General features: G+C 43.1%; 1 protein-coding gene across 3 annotated transcripts in view; it reads left to right on the forward strand.

The window, feature by feature from the left end:
* Window positions 1-22,423, forward strand: part of EIF4E3 (eukaryotic translation initiation factor 4E family member 3) — an 83,997-nt gene that overhangs the window by 3,475 nt on the left and 58,099 nt on the right. For all 3 annotated transcript variants that reach the window (XM_066351809.1, XM_066351808.1, XM_066351810.1), the window contains exon 2: window positions 17,161-17,233. In XM_066351809.1, the coding sequence (XP_066207906.1) occupies window positions 17,161-17,233 (73 nt within the window). The remainder of the gene's footprint in view (window positions 1-17,160; window positions 17,234-22,423) is intronic.

Here is a 22,423-nt window from a genome sequence, read left to right on the forward strand (position 1 = left end):
TTGGCTTGCTGCACCTTTCTCACCTGGGTGAAAAACTGCTCTCCCTGCTTCTGCCCGTGCCTTTATATCCCATTCCCATCACAGCAGCCAGAGTGGTCTCTTTAAAACCCAAGTTAAAGCATGTCACTTTTCTGCTCTCTGTTTTACACAGAGCAAAAGCCAAAGTGATTATAACAGCTCTGTCCCAGCTCCTAGACTCTGCAGCATTTCTGCCCCCACCCAGGACAGCTTCCTCCCTCTGTCTGCTTGTTGCTAACCCTTTTGCCCACACCCTTCTAGCTCACTGGCCCCCTTGTTCTTTCTCCATCATCCTCAGCATGGTCCTTTGCCTGAAATGCTCTTCCTTCCATCATCTGCTAAGCACCTCTGCTTTTTCTTTTCTTTTTCTGGCTTCTTCTCAAATGTTATCTTCTCAGGGAGATTGTCCCTGAGCACTGATATAAAATGGCATGCACATTCAGACACACACTCCCCATCATATGGCAAACCTGCTTTATTTTCTCAATAGGACTAGCCCCATTTGCCAGTCTTCCCTCGCTAGAATGCAAGCTTCACAGGGTTCTTTATCCATTGCTCTATCCCAGCTCCTAGATCAGGGCCTAGCACAAGTTGGCCTACACTGAAGGGCATTATTGAATTCTATCCATAGAGACTTGCCTTCTGCCGTGGTGGATTTGTACTACTTTGATTATCATTTGCAAATCTGCATCTCTAGCCTTGACCTCTCTCCTGATTTCTGGACACATACTACCTACCATGTGCTGTGTAGCAATACTACCATCCTACACATTTTTCAAAGTTGGAATTTCCATTTGTCCCTTGAATCCTCTTCTCTCTCAAACACCCTCCTTCATCCAGTTCTGTACTGCGACTGTTGGTTCACTGGTGGAAAGCTTGTTCCAAGCCTCAGCCGACCCTCCTCCCCATGTCCCTCTCTACAGACCCAGTTCGCTCTAGCCCCAGGTCCTCACTAGCTACCTGACTCCAGTTTCCCCTTATCCAGGTACCTCCCCGACCTGGGTTGGCAGGGTCAGCCCCCTAAACGACACTGGATCTTGTCATCCCAGGGTTCCCTGCCCCCTCTGCTTCTGCAACGGGTTTTGACTCTGTCTCTCACCACCTACAGGTGCCTCTGCTTGTGGGGTTGCATGTGCCAGATGGGTGAAATTTTGGATCTTCACCCCGACTTTACTAGCACAGCTCAGATTGTTTTTGTTGTGTTGGTTTGCTTTTACAAATGGGTCACTTTAATTTGGAAATAACATTCTTCAGCTTTAAAAGAAGTGAAAACTATAAACTTAGAGATAATGGTACAGATTTCCATATTTCTGTGTTTAATATGAAATCTACTTCCTTCTAAGCCTCATGGCTTACCTATCCCCAACAACAAAGTACCACAGCCTGTCCATTCTTTCTGGTAACAGCAGATTACTGGTTCTTTTCCTGGATAAAGTATGGACTTGCCAGCCTCTGAGATTATTCTCACAATGTTTCTTCTGCTTGGGATGCCCTTCTCCCCTCTGTCTGCCTGAAAAGCTGCCATCGTACAAGGCCTTACTAAGATCAGAGTCTGGAGCTGTCCTTCAGTAGCCCCTTGTCCCAGCAGGTTAAGCACACAACCTTGTGTTTCCACAGCACTTTTTATAGCACTTTTTGATTTAAGGGTCATTGATGCCTTTTCTGTCCCTCCTTGATCATGAGGCTCTAACTGCTCCTTGTCTGACTCCTAGAAGTGCAATTCAATGTACATAGTAGATGCTTAGTGAGCGTTTGTGTTCTTGTGTTTTATGTTTTAGTAATGAAGGTGGATCATTGCGGCCATCTCCCACCAGCCCCACCCCATCAGAATTTATCCGCACCCTGCCATTTTTCTTCAGGTGTAGTCCCTTACCACTTACCTTCAATCACCTGGCTGTGCTTGTTAAAATTCAGGCTTACCATCTTGCTCAGACTTAGTGAGACCTGTGGGTAGAATGTGCATTTCCAACAAATGCCTTAGGCCTCAAAACTTGAGAATGACTGCTCTGTTTATTGATTGAGTTAATTGAGCATATTAGTTGCTAATCACTGTTCTGGGTGCTGAGAATGCAAAAATGACGACAGCATTGGACCTGGGCCTCCCAGGAAGGTTGTCTCAAATGCTGTACGCTTCAACAGCACCAGTAATGAGCTCAGCAAGGTACTGAGTTCCAGCGGGCCCCACCATTCAGGGTGCCATGCTCTCAAATGCATTCCACAGTGTACTCCATAATAACAAAACTCATCTGTGGAGGTAGGCCAGGCTTCACAAAGAAGATCCCCAAATCATCCTTGTTTATAGAATGACCCGTGGGGACCAGGAGAGGGCAGGAGGCTGCATGAAAGGCCGTAGCTGAGAGGTAGAGAGTGGCTGACATCTCAGCTATTCCCGTGACCCCCCCCCCCCATTCTTGCCTTTCTGAACCAACAATCTCTGTTAAAGTCCTAGGATTTTATTTCCTGTAAGGGGCACAGGTCTCTGGATTGATCAAACAGGGAAGGGCCTTGAGTGAGGGCTCACGGCCTGTCCAACTCGGGGTCAGTGGTTGCTTTCTGCTGATAGGAGGCCTGTGGCTCCTAAACATCCTCACTCAGAAAGGTTAGTACTAGTTCTAACCCAGGATTAACTAGTTCTAACCCAGGATTAACTAGTTCTAACCCGGGATTAACTGTTCCAAAATAGACTTCCTCCTTTCAATGTTCGAGATGCCTTTTCCTTGTTTCTAAACCTCAGACAGCTAGCAAGACTTTAGTGATCTGCCACGATGACAGGTCAAAACCTGGCCTTGCTCAGTTCTGTTGTCAGCTCTGACATAGCCATGCCTCTCTTTCAGCCAACCTCCATGTGCTGAAGGATTAACTGTGTATCAGGATCAAACCAGTACCAGTTGCTACTGTTAAGGAGCTTGTAGGCTAGGAGTTACAATAGATGGAAGCAGGACAAAACCAACATCTAGTTAAAATGCAAAAATAAACCATTTAGATTATATAGTTTCCATGGATATATTATTAAATGTTAATGATAGGCCCTGAATCATTTTTGTCTGTGACTCTTTCTCAAACAGCAAGCTGCTGTCACCACAAGCCGCAGATCTATCTAAAAGTGATTGAAATGAATCTGTCTAGAAGTGATTTAAAGGAGTGAGTGATCTATAAGGGACATCATTCATCATGAATGAGCCTGAGCAGATTTTTCCCTCCGACAGCTAAGCTTGATGGCAAATTCAACCGGAAGACTGGCTTTTAGGAGACATATTCCTGGCTTAGTAGTTCCCCTAGCACTGTTCTCTTTACTGAAATGAGATGACTTCTCAAATTAGGTGGAGTATCGTCATCGTTCATTCTTTCATCAGCCATTTTGTATGCATGTATACTGGCCATCTGTCTCCGTTCGCTGAAAATACTGTACCATGTAAAGTTTTAAACATCCTTTTCTACCTTAACCTGTTAATTTTAACTTCCATGTACTTCAGGGTGCTAGGTAGTTACTAGACTGGGTACTGGGCATAACTATCCACAAAATCCTCACAGTATTTAAGTAGAACATATCAGCAACATTTATAAATGAAAACAGTGAGGGCCAGAGAAGTCACTTAATTGAAGTCACACAGCTAATACAGATCAGAAACAGGATTTGAATTAAGTACTGTGTGACCCCCAAGTCCTGGGGTCCCAACTGCGCTGAACACTCACTGCATCCCGTGGACAATGAGGGGACACAGCTCTCCCATATTTCATATCTGAAAGACAGGAGCTGGACAGGATGTGCGAGGCAGTCTGGGCCTGCCACTTAATTTCACAAAGAAGGAAACCAAGGACCAGTGTCATCGAAGATAATTAAGCCAAGGACTTCCACTTTCAAAATTTGTAGGGAGAGAGGAGAGCCCTGTCTAAAAACCGTATTTATAGAATCATCCTTTACTTTTATGATAACACTGTCTCAATCTCTCTGACTAATGAAAAAATGCATGTGTTAGAATAGTGATGTTTACCTTTTTCATACGATGGTATCTATAATTCATGAGCTATTACTTCCTGAGATGTTAGCATTTTTTATGGTGCCTTGACTTAGATGACATAGGCATATCTCAAACTTTAATGTATATGTGGCATAATGCAGGCTGGATTTGGTGAAACGTTTTCAGCTTCTTTCCATTGTAAGAAGCATCTCCACACATTCAGTTCAGTGGTTAAGTGGTGCTGTGGCCCACTAAGAGCTAGCCAGGTCATGATTAAGGTAATTTCCTTAAGAATTTACAAAAGCCTCTGTCCCGATGAGCTTTGTTCACGAGTTGAGCCTGCACCCTAAGGATGGGTATAGTGGGGAAGGCATGTTTGGACTGCGAAGTCTGAAGTGAAGATTGTAGGCTGTAGGAGAGTTGAGACTATATTTGGTTCAGAGTGTGTTTGTGGCACCAGGCAGAGGATGGGTCATGCGGTAAATGACCAGTTTAGTCTAGTGACTAAGAGCACCATTGGCAGGCAACTCTTGGTTCAAGTCACAGTTCTGCCACTAGCCAGCTGTGTCTCTAGGCAAGTCCTGCCTCAAACTTAGTTTGCTTATGTGTAGAGTAGAGTTGCAACCATTATTTACCTTATGGGGTTTAATGAGGATGAAATGCATGCATGTAGCACACAATATGTACTCTCCTCAGTTATTGGAGGCTCAGTAAATTTTCTTTTTTTGTGTGACAGAGCATGACAGATAGGGACAGACAGGAAGGGAGAGAGATGTGAAACATCAGTTCTTCATTGTGGCACCTTAGTTGTTCATTGACCGCTTTCTCATATGTTTCTTGACCAAGGAGCTACAGCAGAACGAGTGACCCCTTGCTCAAGCCAGTGACCTTGGGCTCAAGCCAGCCACCATGGGGTCATGTCTATGATCCCACGCTCAAGCTGGCAACCCCGCACTCAGGCTGGTGAGCCCGGGCTCAAGCCAACGACCTTGGGGTTTCGAACCTGGGTCCTCTGCATCCCAGTCTAATGCTCTATCCACTGCACCCCTTTCTGAAAGGCTCTGTAAATATTTCTTAACTAAGGGTAGTGATGAGATTCAAATATACTGCTCACAAAAATTAGGGGATATTTTATTGCTTTATATTAATTTTGAAATATCCCCTAATTTTTGTGAGCAGTAATTCAACAACCAGTTCTCTTCCTTAATGACCATTTTAAGTATAAAAAAGATATACCGAAAGGTAGTATATTATTTCATGCATTTAATACTTAAATAAGAATAATAAAAGAGGCACACAAAACTAGATTGTTATGAGTTTTAAAATATTAATGAAAAAATACTGTATTAAATAATACCTAACAAAAAACAATAAAACTTATTTAAGATACTTCTACATTGCTTCTTAATTGGCATCCTCACTTGCAATTTTTTTCACCTGTGGACAGAATAAACATTATTACAAGGTGCTTAGAATATGCTATTGTACAGATGAACGTTAAAAAAGAGTAAAGAATGTAAATTTGTGATTTCTACATTGGGCAGCTGCCCAGGCACCCACCTTAGAGAGAACTCTGATCACAAGTGCCATTTTAACAACTGGTTTGCTGAACTCAACAAAAAATTAGGTATTGGTTCTGCCGAACTAGTGCGAACCAGCTGAATCCCACCACCGACTAAGGGGGAGGATCAAATGTTTTCAAGCATTTCAGACTGAAGTTGAGGTAAAAGAGTTTTGTCTTGTGGAGATTCTCAGGAACTTGCTTTAATGAGTAGATAAAGAAGAGTTATAAATAACATATTCAATTTTGCATGTAAATGGGGCTTAGATGGCTTAAAACCATTCAAGTAGAACAGTTGGTTCAACCTTATTGGACTTTCTGCCTCCTCCTAGCTACACAAATGGAAAGGAATTTTAACCAGTTTTACATAGAGAATCTTAAGAGGCTTTTCCTATTATTCCACTATTAAGTTGAAGATACACAGGAGTAATATAAAGCTGGAGTGGGAAGTTTTGATCTTAAGTAAACACTAAGCCCTGCCCTGACATCTTTCTGCTAATCATCTACAATACTTGGCAGACCTAGAAGGATCCTTCTCACTTCTGCCTTAAGCATCATGGCTCTGGCTTAGTTATATCATGTGGAGGCAGCCCTTGCTCTAGCTATGGCCTGAAGCCCAGAGAGACTGGCACTTGATGGGCTTGCTTTTGTGAGGCCAAATATAGCAGCTTCTCAGCTGTGTGTGTAACTCTCACAGACTTCTTGGAATTTTTACTCTTTTTCTTACAGGTGAGAAAAATGTGCTTGGTGTCTCATTTCTGATTACTTTCTCATCTGCTCCTTCTTGTGCCAATGATGGTGGTGACAATGACATCAGCAACAATTGCTTATTAGAGATCAGGAGCTGTGGCAATGCTTCCTACAGCATTAGCTCAGTAGTCGAAGTCGCAAAGCATTGTGCTCAAAGAGAAGGTGAGGGGCAGAAGATTCAGGCTTGTCACACAACTGGGTGATGGCAGAAATGGAACTTGAACTCAGATCTTTGATTCCAAAGACCATCTTTTTACCCCTTCTGCTTTCCTGTCTTTCTGCTATAGCCCATCTGGGGCTTTTGCTTGGTAAATTATTTTCCTCTCATGGCCAGCCCCAGAAAACAACCTGAAGATGTGTTCTTCCTGCATTGTGTTCCTTGTATCATATTTTGGATATCATTTGGATATCATTGTTACCAGGGTTTCTGTTGGCATCTAACCCTGTCCTGCATTGCAGCTTCTTTCTCAGTGGCTAGATGGAGGATGGTAACAGAGAGCATGATAGGCAAGTGCAGAGGGCAGGCACATGAAGGGGGAGCTGGTAGTCTAAGGAAGGGTGAGAGAAGGACTTGTCAGGAGCTGTCCTTTGTGACATCCCAGGCTGATATTGACTGGTTTTTACTGATAGGCATCCCTGTCCATGAGGAGATCATGGGCATCAGAGCCAGACAGAGCAGAGAAAGAACCCAGATCTGCTACTTAGAGACCGGCTCACTAACCTTCAGTTTCCTAATCTGTAAAGTGGGGATAATGATGCCTACTTGGCAGAATTGCTATGAGAGCTCACAATAACATATGTAAAACCCTTTCAAATAATACATGCTCAATAAAATGAAGCCATTATTACAGTGAAATCACTAAATCAGAGGGAAAGCTCCCGATGGAACTGTTCAAACTCCCTAACTTGTTCTGTCCCATGCTGCGTTCTCAGCTCCAGCTGTATGCTGTGGGAGGGTGTTGTAGAATTCAGAGAATGTGAAAATAGGTCCTCATTGCTTGGTTCTGTGATTTTCCACAGCTCAGGCTATATCTCCTGCTAGGAATAGACAGAGTCAGTGTGTTCTTGGCTTTCTCAGAAGAGTATCTAAGCATTGTTTCTTTACCTTGGGAGTCTAGAGATTCAGAGAGTAGGGGTGCCAGTTCTAAACTCTGCTGGGACGAGGGCTTTGTCTCGACTCCCATCAGCTAAAAGAGGTGTGCAATGAATTTTGGTGATTAAATAAATTATGAATCCTCGGGAACTATTGTGACATGCCTGTGGCAGGGTTTCTCAGCATTGATTCTATCGACAGTTTGGACTAGATTATTCTCTGTTGAGGGCTGTCATGTTCACAGTGGGTGGTTCAGCAGCAGCCCTGCTTCCATCCACTGGATGCCAATAGCATCCCATTCATTCATGACAACCCAAAATGTCTCTGGATATTGCCAAATGTCCCTTCAGGGCCATACCACCCAAAAGATGAGCATCTTTGGCCAGCAGAGAGAAGATGTAGTTAGGGCTCGCTTGGGCGATTTAGGTTTGTGACATGAAAGAAGTAAAAAGACTTTCAAAAAAAGAGGAAAATATACTATACATGTGATACCAGTAAAAATGTTTCTTTTTTGGAATTCTACTACAGACATTTACCTTCTGGTTGCTACAACTATCTGATAGCTCAACAGGGAGGAGAAGGTATGGCTGTCAGCTGCCTGCACTGCTGCTTTAGGAAACATGAACAGTAGGACGACACAGCTTCTGGGGCAGCATTGAACCAGCAGGTCTAGCACACACTGCTCTGTTCAGAAGGCAGATCATTTAACAACTTCAGCTTGTTTGCCCCTTTTAAAATTGATTCTGTGGATTTGGCCCAGTTTTGTTTGTTGTAGATGTCCAAGGTTCAAACATGAGGCTTTGCTGTATTGGCATTTTTCACTGACCATCAGAACCAGATTTGGTTCACAGAATAATGCCATGCCTTGCCCTGACCAAGCCAAATATTTACTATGATCAGAAGTTTTGACAACTCCATTTTGTTACTATGAAAACTGAATATTCATAAAACTGTGCAGCAGCCGGAAGGAGCCTTTCTGATCACAGAATCCAACCTCCTCCAGTAGGAAATTTGAAAAATGAACTGCTGTGGAACCTGACCCACTTCCTTTCAAATACTTACTACACATTGGTGTTGTACAATGTTAATCAGAGTAGAACTGTTGTTGAGCATGATCCTGTGAGTTCAGTGAGTATCTTCCCTACTCTGATCGTTGGAAAGACTCTTCTTACAAAGTTACATGAACACAATATAGTATTAAAAATATGGTTCAGCCTGACCAGGCGGTGGCGCAGTGGATAGAGCATCGGACTGGAATGCCGAGGACCCAGGTTCGAGACCCCGAGGTCGCCAGCTTGAGTGCGGGCTCATCTGGTTTGAGCAAAAAGCTCACCAGCTTGGACCCAGGGTCACTGGCTCAAGCAAGGGGTTACTCGGTCTGCTGAAGGCCCACAGTCAAGGCACATATGAGAAAGCAATTAATGAACAACTAAGGTGTCGCAATGCTGGACGAAAAACTAATGATTGATGCTTCTCATCTCTCCGTTCCTGTCTGTCTGTCCCTGTCTATCCCTCTCTCTGACTCTCTCTCTGTCTCTGTAAAAAATAAAAAAATATGGTTCAGCAAAAACTGTGGTCTGCATGAGAACACTCCAAGAGTCAGTTGCAAAATCCCATTGAAAATGAAAGTATGGCTTGACTGGACCATTCAGCAGTTAGGGGTAAAGAGCAGAAAATATCAGACACATCACCTGTATTCTGATATGGTAACCTTGCCTTGGGCAAGGTACCAAACCTTTCTGAGTTCTGGCTTGCTCACCTATGCAATAGTGACCACACAAGAAATAATACTGACAGCTACATAAGTAGGTTTGCCAGGACTCAATGCTGTCATGGAGGTGAATGCAAGAATTCATTCCATTCACACTGGCTGCTGACATAGTTTCCGTAAACCCTAACTAGTGCTGCCTAGTTCCTGCTTTATTCTGGAGGCCTGTTTGGACTCTTTAAATTTGTTCAAAAAAATGAAACAGAGGGGACCTAAATGACTGTGTAATGATCTCTTCCTCTAGAAAGTGAGTAAAAGACGGGAGGCATTTAAAAAGTTCATCAGTGAACCTTCTTCTAGGTTAAATGGTAGTGTCTTCACATAGTACCTGTTAAGTTGACATAATGCTATATGAAGTGAACATTCAAATTATTCTCATTCTATACCATCATAAATTAAAGTATGACTAAAAATTAGTAAAATTTTGAAATACACAGTTTTACCTTGGCTGGTTGGCTCAGTGGTAGAGCATCAGCCCAGCATGTGGGAGTCCTGGGTTTGATTCCCGGCCAGGGCACACAGGAGAAGCACCCATCTGCTTCTCCACCCTTCCCCCTCTCCTTTCTCTCTGTCTCTCTCTTCCCTTCCCTCAGCCAGTGCTCCATGGGAGCAAGGTTGGCCCGGACGCGGGGGATGGCTCAATGGCCTCTGCCTCCCTGTCAGGCACATGCAGGAGTTGGTCTGCCTGCCTGCCGCCCCCTTATCCCCCCCCCCCCCGCACTTCTCACTTCAGAAAAATACAAAAAAAGAAAGAAAAAAAAAGAAATACACAGTTTTAGAATGAAAAAATACAAAGTCCATGTACTACTCCCTTTGGACCCCAACACCCCACTCTTCAACCATAGGTGGAGCCCTGTATACATTCTCACACGTGATTCGTGTGAGCCAGGATATCTGTGCTGGGCATAGTCATTTGGGAGGTCAACTCAACTTTTCAAAAGAGGAAATCAGTATTGAAATAAATGCCAGTGAATATCTTTTTAGAAAAAGTTCAAGTACCTCTTAAATAGTTTTTCCCACGTTTTCATAATTTTAGCCCAGAACGACATAAAAGCCTGCATTAAACAGCAAATCACTATTTATCCAAGTCAGCATTTTAGCAGCCCAAGCCCAGGTAGTGGGACAGATGGATGAATCAGTCACAGGCAGGCAGTTTGAGAACCAGGTGCTGAACAAGTACCTGAACTCTTAACCACACTCTTCAGAATAGTTATTTGAGGCTTCAAGTCTGGCAACAAAATGCAGTCAGGGTGGTGGTTGTGGATTTCTTTTTTAAAGCACCCACGCCCAGCTTATTTATAAACAACTTAGAAATGAATTGTAAATCCAGTGCTTTAGGTCTATTTATTTATCAGAGTGTGCCCGCTCAATAGGAGTCCCTTGTTTGCCCTCAGACTAGTCCATAACTGTGCTTACTTAGTGGCCCTTCAGGCTAGGGAGCTGATTTCAGAAATGTCTTTGGTATTCATGTTTGATATCCAGGGAGCGTTCACTGGTCCATTGTTCTGGGAGTGTCATGTTTAGAGCCCTGCCATTTATGTATCGTGTCACCCCCATCCCCCAAAAGCAGACACCTGGGTGTGGCCCTTTGCTTTGCCATCCCCTCTACCTCTGAGCTTTATTAGTTTTGTGCACATCTCCAGTTTGCAGTGGTTTAATGACTATCCAAGGAATCTGACATCTTGATGTTCTACAGGGACTGTCTCTCTGAGGGTCAGTGACTGGCAAAGAGTGTCCCTTCTATGGATTCCATATCTTAGTGCAGTGGTTCTCAAAGTGTGTGCCAGGGCACACTGGTGCGCCCTAGAAGATTTCCAGGTGCGCCCTATGGTATTCCAGAGAAATATGTGCCTATTGGGGACCATAAAACCAATATGATTTTTGGAGTTTAGATTTTGGGGGGACAGAGGTGTGGGGAATTGGCTATAAGCTGACAGTCTGCCCAACCCCCCACCTCACTTGCCTGATTAGGTTGCAAAAGGCTGTTAAGCTGTGGTGCTGGATTGTTTACACTACCCTCCATGTTCCCTGGAAAGACTAGAGGCAAGTTTCTTCTATCCTTTGTTTGATATAAAGTTAAGATTTGCTAATGGCCTCACTTTGCCGTATAAATAAAGCAAGATGCAGTTTTGGGGCACGATTTATTCTTGCCAGCAGCAATTACAAGGCCCTCCCGACCCCATATTTTCTTAATTCTGCACCGTTCCTTCTTGGGACGTGGAATCACTAGCTGCGCTGGTTTGTGGCATGTGCCCAGATATAAAAATAAATATAGTTACTCTATTATACCACTTCATTACGGAAATACTGCTCTTTTTGTTAACACATCATTATTGAGGAGCCACTGTGCCACCACACCTGCAGCTGTTGTAAAATACCAAAAGCTACAGAATCAATATTCATATTTTAAGAGGCTTGAAGAACATTTTATTAATTTGGGTTAAAGTGTGCAGAAAAATTGTGAGAAATAGTCTCTGTACTGTGTGATTGGCATAAAACCAGGATGGCCCTTGGCATTGTATTGTAAATGCAAAGGGGAGGAAAACATGGATCCCCAGACATTCCACCACACCTGTGGGGAAAGGGGTGAATGGCTAGCCAGGTACAGGAAGAGAAAAGCCAAAATAAACCTTTTCTTATAGCAATGAGCCATTTGCGGGCATTTGTCCCCACAGAAACTACCTCTCCTATGTAAATGCGTGTGGTTAACACATGTGACTCTGGACAGAGAGATGGCGGATAAACACTAGATAATATAGGAAGGCCTTTTAGTATGTAAAGAGACATCTTTCTACCATTGTGTTGGCTTGTAAATTTTGTTTTCTCCAAAATGATGTATGGCTTGCAAATTGAACATGGTCCTATCATGTTAAAGGACATATGACTAACCAATAGTGGTAAAGGGCTCCTAATTGCAATTTTTTTACTTCTGTACTTCCCACTTGCAAAACTATAAAAACTAGGTAGAACAAAGGGCCGGCGCGCTCTCCCTCAAATTTCTTTCAGAGTTGCCGCCGCTTGGCCAAGCTAAGACAATAAAGCTTTGATGTGTAATGGATGGACTTTGTTCGTGTCTTCCATGTTTCAGGTCCCTCCAGATTAGGTTTAACATTTGGGGGCTTGTCCGGGATTTTAGAGATTAGAACTTGGCCTGCTTGATCTTTATGCAGGGCTACTATGATAGGAACAAAAAGATAGAAGCTAAACAGAACTCTCTCGAAAGGGTTTGAGAACGGCCGTTTATGAGATTCTGTTTAGCCACATCCAAACAGGCGTTCCCTTCGCTCTCATTTCAGGCATAGAACAGTAAAGAAATAAAATGAGTTTAGAGAAAGAGAATAACTGGAAAAAGCTGTAATTTTCCCAAACTCTTAAGTATTTCTATTTACTAAAGAAAATCAGATGATAATAACTTTAAAAAGCATTTGTCTTCTAATTATTCATAAATTCTAATAGCTGCTACAACCAGCAGCCGAAATCCCTCCATTTCAACCCCCGCTGAAAGGCAGGTATAGCTTATCTGGGAGGGGAATATTTTCCTGCTCCTCTCCTGGGGCTGTGGCTCCTAGGCAGAACCCAGCCTCGCTCGCACAAAGTTCAGCCTGCCGTAGAGTCGCCAACCCCGCGGCCACAGGGATTTGGGGACCTGGGCCTTGGAGGTGCTTCCTCTGCTGCTGCACCTCGAGCTCGTAGGAGCTGCACATTCCAGCAAAGGAGGCTGCGCTGTGCACCTGGCCTGTGCCACCCGTGAGACACGTCCCATCTGCTGCCTGTGTGCCCCTGCGGGACACGCTTTCTTCGCCGCCCACGCGAGTGACCGCCTGCACATCCATAAGGGGACCATGGCCGGGCCGCACTGGCGGCCGCTCAGACTCAAGGCAGTGGCTGCCACGGCTTCTCATGCTTGCGCTACCGGAAACTTGGTGGCGTCTGAAGCCTTGTATTTGGGGCACGCCTTCCCTGCTGCACCCCTTTTGTATGTGGATTCTGAGCACTGGCCAGAGCTCTCTCCCGCCCCATGTGTGTCTTTTTCGCCCTGCTGACCTGGGAAGCCACCGTTTCTGCCTCCGCCGTCACCTGCTCGCTTCACCTCTGAGGCACGAGGCAGGGCAAGCCGTGAGGCCAGCAGGAACCCTAGTCCGCAGGCGGCCTTGTCCCTGTCACTTGACTGGCTCTCGGCTCATCGCCCCTGCCTGGGGAGGCCAGCCTTCTGCTCTTTAGAGCAGGGATTTCCAAGGATCCGAGACAAAGACTTTGGGAGCAGAGGGCTGCGGAGCCTCAAAGTTTAAAATGGCCACAGCCGCGATATTCCCATCTCCCAAGTTACTCTCAGACTCCAAGCTCTTACATTTGCATTCCTCTGTTTCTACCTCATTCTGATTAAATAACTTATTCTCAAATAAGAACATTTGTACAAAAAGAAAAAGGTCCCTCACTTTTGAACCTAGTACTCCCATAGTTATTTATTCCCAAATTATTACTATATTCTCCCCTCACACTGTACTTAAAAGCTTCACTCTCTAAAAGCTTTAACTCACTTTGTGTGCTCACTTCTGGGGGAGTTCCATTACCTCTCCACTTTCCCTTCTGCCACCCATGTCTGGCTGTGGGGAGAATAGGGCCAAGACGAATGCAGTGACAAAAACAGATAGACAAACAGCAAATAAACCAGACAAACAGCAAAAACAGATAGACAAACAGGCGCCACTCTTCCCTAGAGCTCGGAATATCTAAACTCAACCGGGGTTCCCTAAAAGTGGGATGCCCTCCCAAATCTTCCACCCTCGCATCCGAGGGGAGATGGCCACCGGCCCCTTCCTGGCTCGTCAGTCAGGGCTCGCGTGGCAACCAAATGGTTGTGACCTTGTTCTACTTACCCGGGGTTGAACAAGAAAGCTCCGGTGTGCAGACTGACGGCGGTCCCTCGATCCCTGACGAGCCCCCAAATGTTAAGCCTAATCCAGAGGGACCTGAAACATGGAAGACATGAACAAAGTCCGTCCATTACACATCAAAGCTTTATTGTCTAGCTTGGCCAAGCGGCAGCAACTCTGACATAAATCTGAGGGAGAGCGCACCGGCCCTTTGTTCTACCTAGTTTTTATAGTTTTGCAAGTGGGAAGTACAGAAGTAAAAAAAATTGCAATTAGGAGCCCTTTACCACTATTGGTTAGTCATATGTCCTTTAACATGATAGGACCATGTTCAATTTGCAAGCCATACATCATTTTGGAGAAAACAAAATGGCTCATTGCTATAAGAGGTTTATTTTGGTTTTTCTCTCCCTGTACCTGGCTAGTCATTCACCCCTTTCCCCACAGATGTGGTGGAATGTCTGGGAATCCATGTTTTCCTCCCCTTTGCATTTACAATACAATGCCAAGGGCCATCCTGGTTTTATGCCAATCACACAGTACAGAGACTATTTCTCACAATTTTTCTGCACACCTTAACCCAAATTAATAAAATGTTCTTCAAGCCTCTTAAAATATGAATATTGATTCTGTAGCTTTTGGTACTTTACAATACCTGCAGGTGAGGTGGCGCAGTGGCTCCTCAATTATTATATTTATTAACACATCATTATATTACTTTTAGATAAACACACCCAAATAAAATGTATAGATTTTTCAAAAAGAAGCATGATATTGAAGAATTTGATTCTGGAAGTGAGCAAAAGTTAAGTGTAAATAAAATAGGACTTGAAGGCTGATGGGCAGAATTTAATTTTTAGCATTTTCCATCGCTAACACTGAATAATACGACTGGGTTAGAAACCTATTCATGGAAGCTTCAAGTGATTTTGGTTTAACAGTAACATAAGAAGAACTGGCAGCTAACTCCACTGATCGTGGATTGATGATTAAACATAAGGAATTGTCTCTTGAAGCCTTTTGGATTTCTTTTATTCATTCATTTTAGAGAGGAGAGAGAGAGAGAAAGGAGGGAGGAGCAGGAAGCATCAACTCCCATATGTGCCTTGACCTGACAAGTGCAGGGTTTCAAACCTGCAACCTCAGCATTCCAGGTCGACACTTTATCCCTTGTACCACCACAGGTCGGACTTTTTTTTTTTTTTTTATTTTTTTAAGACTTTATTTGTTTTAGAGAGGAGAGGGAGAGAGAGAGAGAAAGAGAGAAAGACGGAAGGGAGGAGAAGCAGGAAGCATCAACTCCCATATGTGCCTTGACCAGGCAAGGCCAGGGTTTCGAACTGGCGACCTCAGGATTCCAGGTCAACACTTTATCCACTGTGCCACCACAGGTCAGGAGCCTTTTGGATTTCTATAAAAGAAGAATATGTAGCAATATCTAAAAAAGCTTTGAACATTTTACTACAATTTTCAACATCCTATTTATGTGAATTAGGATTTTCTACCCTCAACACAATTAAGAGTAAAAAGAGAAGAATTCTTCAATATATTGACGAGGAAATGAGAGTTTGCCTTTCAAATATATGCCCAAACATGGAAGAAATTGCTAGGACACATCAGACTCACGTTTCTCATAAACACAAGAATGAAAAAACACAGTCGCTCCAGGACCTGCCAAAATTACTCTTACTAAGAATGTATCTCTATATATAAAAAGATAACTTTTTTGTCGTTTTTAAATTTTTTAACCCCTCTTTTTTACGAATTCTAGAAAGTATGACTCAAAAACTGTAACATAAAAATGTTTTTTAGAGTCAGAATAAACTTAATTTTGTCGTATTTATTTCATTTAATTACCATAAAAGCACGCTTGGACTTTTTTTTTCTTTAATATTTTACTTAATTATTATAATGTATTTTTCAGAAATTTGTATATAGTGCGCCTACAATTATTTGTAGGATTTTAAATGCGTCCTGACTTCAGAAAGATTGAGAACACTGTCTTAGTGGGTCAGCCGTGAGCCAGTACGTTCTCTCAGCAAGCCTCTTATTTCTTACCAACAGTCATGGTGCTTTCAAGCATTGTTTTGAGTGCTGAATTTTCAGCTTAGGCCTGATGTTGCTGGGCACCAACATGTTTTAAAAGATTTTATTTATTGATTTTAGAAATAGGAGAGAGAGAGAAGGCAGGGGAGGAGCAGGAAGCATCAACCTGTAGTTGCTTCTTGTATGTGCTTTGACCGGGCAAGCCCAGAGCCCCAAACAAGCGACTTCAGCATTCCAGGTCGATTATCTATCCATTGCACCAGCACAGGTCAGGTGAGGACATTTTTTTTTTTTTTTTGCAAGAACTGTAAATTCAGTATAGGGTGAAAGAACAGGGGTCCGTAATTGAGAGTCTTCTAAGGATTGTTGAGACCATGTTATGTTACCCCTATCCCAGGAACCTGTGCTGAGTAAAGCTAGTCATAGTGTGTGGTTTTTCTAGTGAATAAACCTGTAGTATGTTGCCATCTAGTGGAACATAAGGAAACTAAAAATTAATGTTTTCTGAAGTTTAGCCGAGCTAATTGAATTAGCCAGGGGAAATAAGTAAGTCCTACTTTCTACAGGCAGTTGTTTCAGAGATACATGCAAATTCAAGTAAAACTAAAGTTCACTTTTAGTAATTTTGTTTTTCTAACAGTTGGCAAATTCACTCATAAGAGTTCATGAATGTTTCCCACTGGGGAGCTAACAAGGTTTTAAACATTAACCAGGTCAGGACCCTGCATTTCCATTGTCATCTGTGCAGCAGTTTCTCATCCAAAGTCCTGGGCAGGGGTCTGGTTACTGCAAGGTTATTTTAGTATTTTAAAAGTGGGATTTAAAGGTTTCCAATACCATTCTTACATACATTTCTGTTTTTTTCTACTAAATTTCCACAGAATAAAATAAATTTATTTATAGGAGAAGCAAACCCATGACTTCATAAAGTAGGAATCTTACATTTTAAATTCTAAGTGAGTACCAGAACTGTGCAGCTCTGTGTCTTTGGACCTATTTGCATGAACACTGCAGACTATATTGTGAAATAGTTCGTGAACACTGACTACTTGTCTTCCTGTTTCTTTGCCCCTTTGCTCATGTTTGCTTAGATCCCTCCCTGGTGCCACTGCCGCTGAGTGCGCATCAAATCTGAAGAAAATCTACACGGTACGAACAGTACAGGTAAGATCCAAAAAGGGGCACACCCAGCGAACATGCCGTGTGCTGGACCTGTGGTCACCAGCCTGGAAACCACGCTGGGCTAGCAGCTCCCACCCAGCTTCCTGTTCTGGCAGTGGCTCGAGTCCATTTCGGTGCAGCTGTCATCAACTAAGTCAACCCAGAGGTCGGCAGAGCACCTGCCCCACGTGGCCTGCTCTTTTCTTGGTGAACTCCTAAAATTTATTAACTTCCTAAACATTTCACAGACCCTCATGAGCAGCAGACGGTGCTGTGGTTTGGAAGACATGGCTCTGTTTCTGCATTCAAACACCAGCTCCCTGCCTGAGCTCTCACTTCTCATCTGGGAGAGGCACAGGCAGCAGCTGCAGCCATCACATAGGAGGAGCCGGGGGAGTTGAGCATGAAAGTGGAAAGTCTGAGACCAGTTTCCTGCTTCATGTTCAAATTTGATTGTCCTCATGAGGCAGGTCTCAACTCTCTTGATTTCTGTAAAGTTAGTATACTGATAGCACCTAATTCATGGTTGTTATCAGGATTGAATACGGTAATATTTATACCTTGCTTAGAAGAATACCTAGTACTTAGTAGGTTCTCAACAAATGTAAGCTTGGTTCTGTTAGTTCTTTCTCCAACTCTTATCATGTACATTTTTAAATGATTTATTTAGTTGATCAGATTTCTGTTTTCTTCAAAAGCAAATTCTATCAAGCTTGTCCCCTTTTCTAGTTTAATACACTATTATAGAGACAGTAAGGGTTTTAAGTCTGCTTCATAATTACATTGACCAAGTCCTGAATTTTCTAGAAGGCCAGATTTAAATAGTAGTTTTTTTGTTGTGCCCCTAAATCTTTTAATGTGTTAGAAATTCTAACGGGTATGTAGATTGCAGTTCTTAGGCAGCCTCTCACTGTAGAAGAGGGCCTTTTTTCAGACACTGTTCCCAATATCTGGCAGAAAGTCTGGTATTTGCAGTTCTTTGGTCCCAAGAAGGACAGGGAGTGGGAGTAAAGACACAGTCCCAGCCATGGGCTGTTTCTAATCTATTGAATAGTTGGGAAAAGGACATAGCATGTGGAAAGTAGAGTAACAGTGTGGCTGTGATCATCACCTAGAGCCCTGCATGAGCTGCACACGGGCAGTGTGTGAGCCCCTGTCCAGAGGGAGCAGGCGTCTCAGAGTCCAGAAGAGGCTTCCCCGTGCTCCTCCCCGCTGGTGAAGTGCCACAGTATAAATTTCAGAGCACTTGATTTTAAAGCCAGTCCTCCCATGGAAGTTTTTAGATCCCGCTAATTTTTGAGGGACTTATTAGACTTTCCTCTTTGAGCGGCAGACCTTGGTACAGTCTGAGGAAGGGTTTGCTCAGCTCTCCCGATCCTGGATGAGTGTATGAAACATTTGGGTGAGTTTTGGCATCGAGCAGCAAGTTAGACAGGGGCTTCAGGGACCATGTTCAAGTAGTAGGTATATACTAGGAAATACTTTCTTGAAAAGTACATTGGGATATAATTTATATTCAGTAAATGCAGATTTCTTAAGTGTCCAGTGTGATAAATTTTTGCAAAGGAATGAACCATGTAACCATCACCCAGATTGAGATAAAAATTTTTCTATCAGGCCAGAAAGTTCCTCCCTGCCCCTTTCCAGTCAGTCTTTTTCTCCCAGGAGCAAGCGCTCTTCACGTTCTTGTCACCATATATTCATCTTGTTTTTTACTGAATCTCATATAAACAGGATCACACAGTACTTATTTTTCTAGTTCCTTTTACTCAGGAAGTATTGCAGGACTGAATGATTGAATGAGATATTAATAAATGAACCATGTTCCTGAGTCACAAAAGACTGCTCATATAAAAACCCAGCAAGCTATAGGTCATACATTTTAAATGAGAGCAAAAATTGATTGTTGGTGGGCAAAAAGAAAATTACTCTTTTTATGTATAAAGCCCAGATATACATACAGTCCAGAAATAGATACAGTCTCTCTGTGGTATTACAGTTTCACAAGAGAGTAGGAAAAGGGGCTCCTTCAGGTGCAGGGGTGATCATGGAACACTGCTCTAAGATATGACAGGAAGTTCTGTCATATCTTTAATGTCTCTGTCCCTACACTTTCCTTATTTGTAAAACTGAGATAATAACAGTGTCTCCTCCCTTCGGCCGATTGAGGGTTAATTGAGGTCGCATATAGTTCTTAGCTGTGCTTAGCACTTAGCAAGCCCTCACATGTCAGTGAGTCCCACCTCTCAGTCCCGTCAGTTTCTTGGTGAGGATGTGGGCTGTAGTGGAGGGTGGTCACACTGCCTGGGTTTATGTCCCATATCTGCTACTTACCAGCTTGGGTAGGTTGCCTAAGTTCTCTGTATCTGCTTCCTGGTCTTTAGGATGGGAATACGTATGACACCAGTTGTATCTTTAGGTTGTGAGAAGGAAGTGGCACAGAAAGTAGGAAGCACTAAGAAGAGCCTCGTAATAATCATCATCACCTCATCTGCCATCATGTGTCTGCTTCTGTTGGAACCTCTTTTGTACTTTCTTCAGCCATGTTTTATGTCAGCAAGCGGTGTGCTACAATTTCTACATTATTTATTTGAAGCAGTTATACCACAGCTAGCAGTCTACATATGAAAACATATCTAACTTACCAATAACTTGCGATTTCAGCCCTTGATTGTCCTTAATATCTATGAATAGTCCTTGGTATTTAAGGACTAGCCTAGGTGTCCATCTTAAAGGCAGTTGATGACTGCCTTTTGTCCCACTGTCTTCTTTTTTTCTGTAGTTGTAGGCTGATTCTTGGACTTTCTGTTAGCACTTAAAAAACTGCATCCCTCACCGTGTCTGAGTTTTCCCTTCATTTATGTTTGAATGAAAGGTAAAAATTGCGTTGTAATGATTACTTTGTATAGAGATGATATGTCTTTTTATACTTTGATGTCCTTCAGCAAAACATAGATCTTGAAGGAGTAAGGGAATAATTAGCCCTGTTTATTAGCAGGGAGACAGGCCAGTGGATCGTTTTTTACTGAATCTCATATAAATGGGATCACACATCACTGGAAACATCTAGTCATGTTGTGGACAGGAACTTCATCCCACTTCTGTCTAGTTCAGGTCTCTCTCTTTAACTCCACCCTGACTGAGGAGATTGGGTACTTGCTTATGGCCCAGTGACACCTGCAGAGGAGGACACTCACCAGGGCCAGTGATAATTCTCTATGCTTGTACACCAAAGGCAACCAATGCATGTATAAATAAGCGAAACAACAAATCAATGTTTCTCTCTCTCTCTCCCTCTCACTCATTTTCTCTCTCTCTAAAAATCATTTAATAAAATAACATTTTTTAAAAAGAGTGAAATATCTTGTGACATTGAAAAGCGCCCAATTTAAAAAGTGTGTGACATTAACCCTTTGAGTAGTACAGACGTTCATGTACGTCCTCACTCGAGGGTTAACAAAAAACTCACTACTCAAAGGGTTAAATTGGTCTATTTCCTTGTTTCAGACTTCATACAGTATTTGTTAGGTTTGTATGATGATGGAACAGCTCATGGAAGGGAGCCAGCATTACACAGCTCCTCAGACCTTCTCCTCCCTGTGAACATGAAAACGCCATTTTATTGGAAGCTTGAAAATTTGTGATTATATTTCTTTTTTTTAGTTGAAACATCTAAATTTTATTAGAAATAGAACCTTGCAAATAGATTTCAAAGGTGATTAGGCTTACAATCAATTCTATTTGGGCATGCAAATAGTAGATTGTAGTAAAGCTACAACTAAGTACAGTGTTCACTAATGATGGTCAAGTGCTTTTTTCAAAAGCCTAATGATAACCCCCAAACAAGAATTATAAGAGTTGGGTGTTGGCCCTGGCTGGTTGGCTCAGTGGATAGAGCATTGGCCTAGCATGTAAACATCTCGGGTTCAATCTCCAGACCATCTGCTTCTCTTCTCCTCCCTCTCCCCCTTCTCTCTATCTTTCCCTCTTGCAGCAAGTGGCCCTGTTGGTTCAAGCAGCAGCCTCAGGCGCTGAGGATGGCTTGGTTGATTTGAGCATTGGCCCCCAACGGCGGTTGCTGGATGGATCCCAGTCAGGGTGCATACAGGAGTCTGTCTATCCTCCTCTCACTTAAAAATAAAAAGAATTGGGTGTCATTCACTCAGTCAGCATTTGTGGACACTGGTGAGTCCTGCCTTGGTACACAAGGTTCACTCCTTGGTGGGTAAGCTTCTGAGCACCATTCTGGCGCCTCGTCCACTTAAGAACAAGGCAGGTCAGATAGTTAACCAATGAAGTCTTCAATCCAATGGAGTCTGCCTGGATTTAAGACCAAAGTTCTCAGGATAACCTTCACAGGCCACAGAGCCCTTGAAACCCAAATCTCCTTCTTTGTGTAATAGGGCCAATATAGCAGTTTCACTGGATACTCATTAGGTGGAAAGTGAAAGTGTGTGCTAAACCTAGAGGAAGAAGCGAGTGTGATTAGGTTCATTTGACAATGATGACCCTTGATAAACTAACTTCCAGTTTACTAGTTCTGATTGGAGCAGCTCTGCCCCACCTGACAGTCTCCTGCCATTCATTACCAGGAAAACTGGCAAAATTTCTTCTGGAATGTTCTGGAAAAAAACCCAAGAGACTATACTTGAGAAAAAAAGACACCAAGGTGTGAAACAAACACCCAACAAACACACCTCTAAAAATCAAAATTGAACCCATGAAATCCACAATTTCTTGTGAGGTTGCTGAATATGAAGCAGGAGAGGATTTTTGAAATACCAAACAAATGTTTTCTTTCATCAGGCATTTCCCATTGTTTCGGGCTTGTTTCCCACCGACTGGATCAGTGGTATTTCTGGGGAGAGCAGACAGCACCGGAACGAGGAGGCTGACTCCTGAAGAGCTTAATGGGGTTTTTAACTCAGCAGCAGACACAGCAGGCTGAAAGCTAAGTGCTTCTGCTTTGCAAGAGCTGGTTACTTGGGAGAGAATGGGTTTTGCTTTGAACTCCAAAAGGCCTTGACTTAAGGTAAGAGCCAAAGCTGTGAGGAGATGAAGGATGCCAAGACTGTCCGACCACACAGAAAGTCTATAAAGGAAAAACACAGTCTGAGTTGGGGAGCTAAGTAGGGTTTGAACTTTGAGAGAAGAGGACAGAGCCTGTCCCTGGAAAGTTTGGGGAGACAGCAG

This window comes from Saccopteryx leptura, chromosome 10, assembly GCF_036850995.1.
Source record: "Saccopteryx leptura isolate mSacLep1 chromosome 10, mSacLep1_pri_phased_curated, whole genome shotgun sequence".
In the NCBI taxonomy this organism is placed as follows: Eukaryota; Metazoa; Chordata; class Mammalia; order Chiroptera; family Emballonuridae; genus Saccopteryx; species Saccopteryx leptura.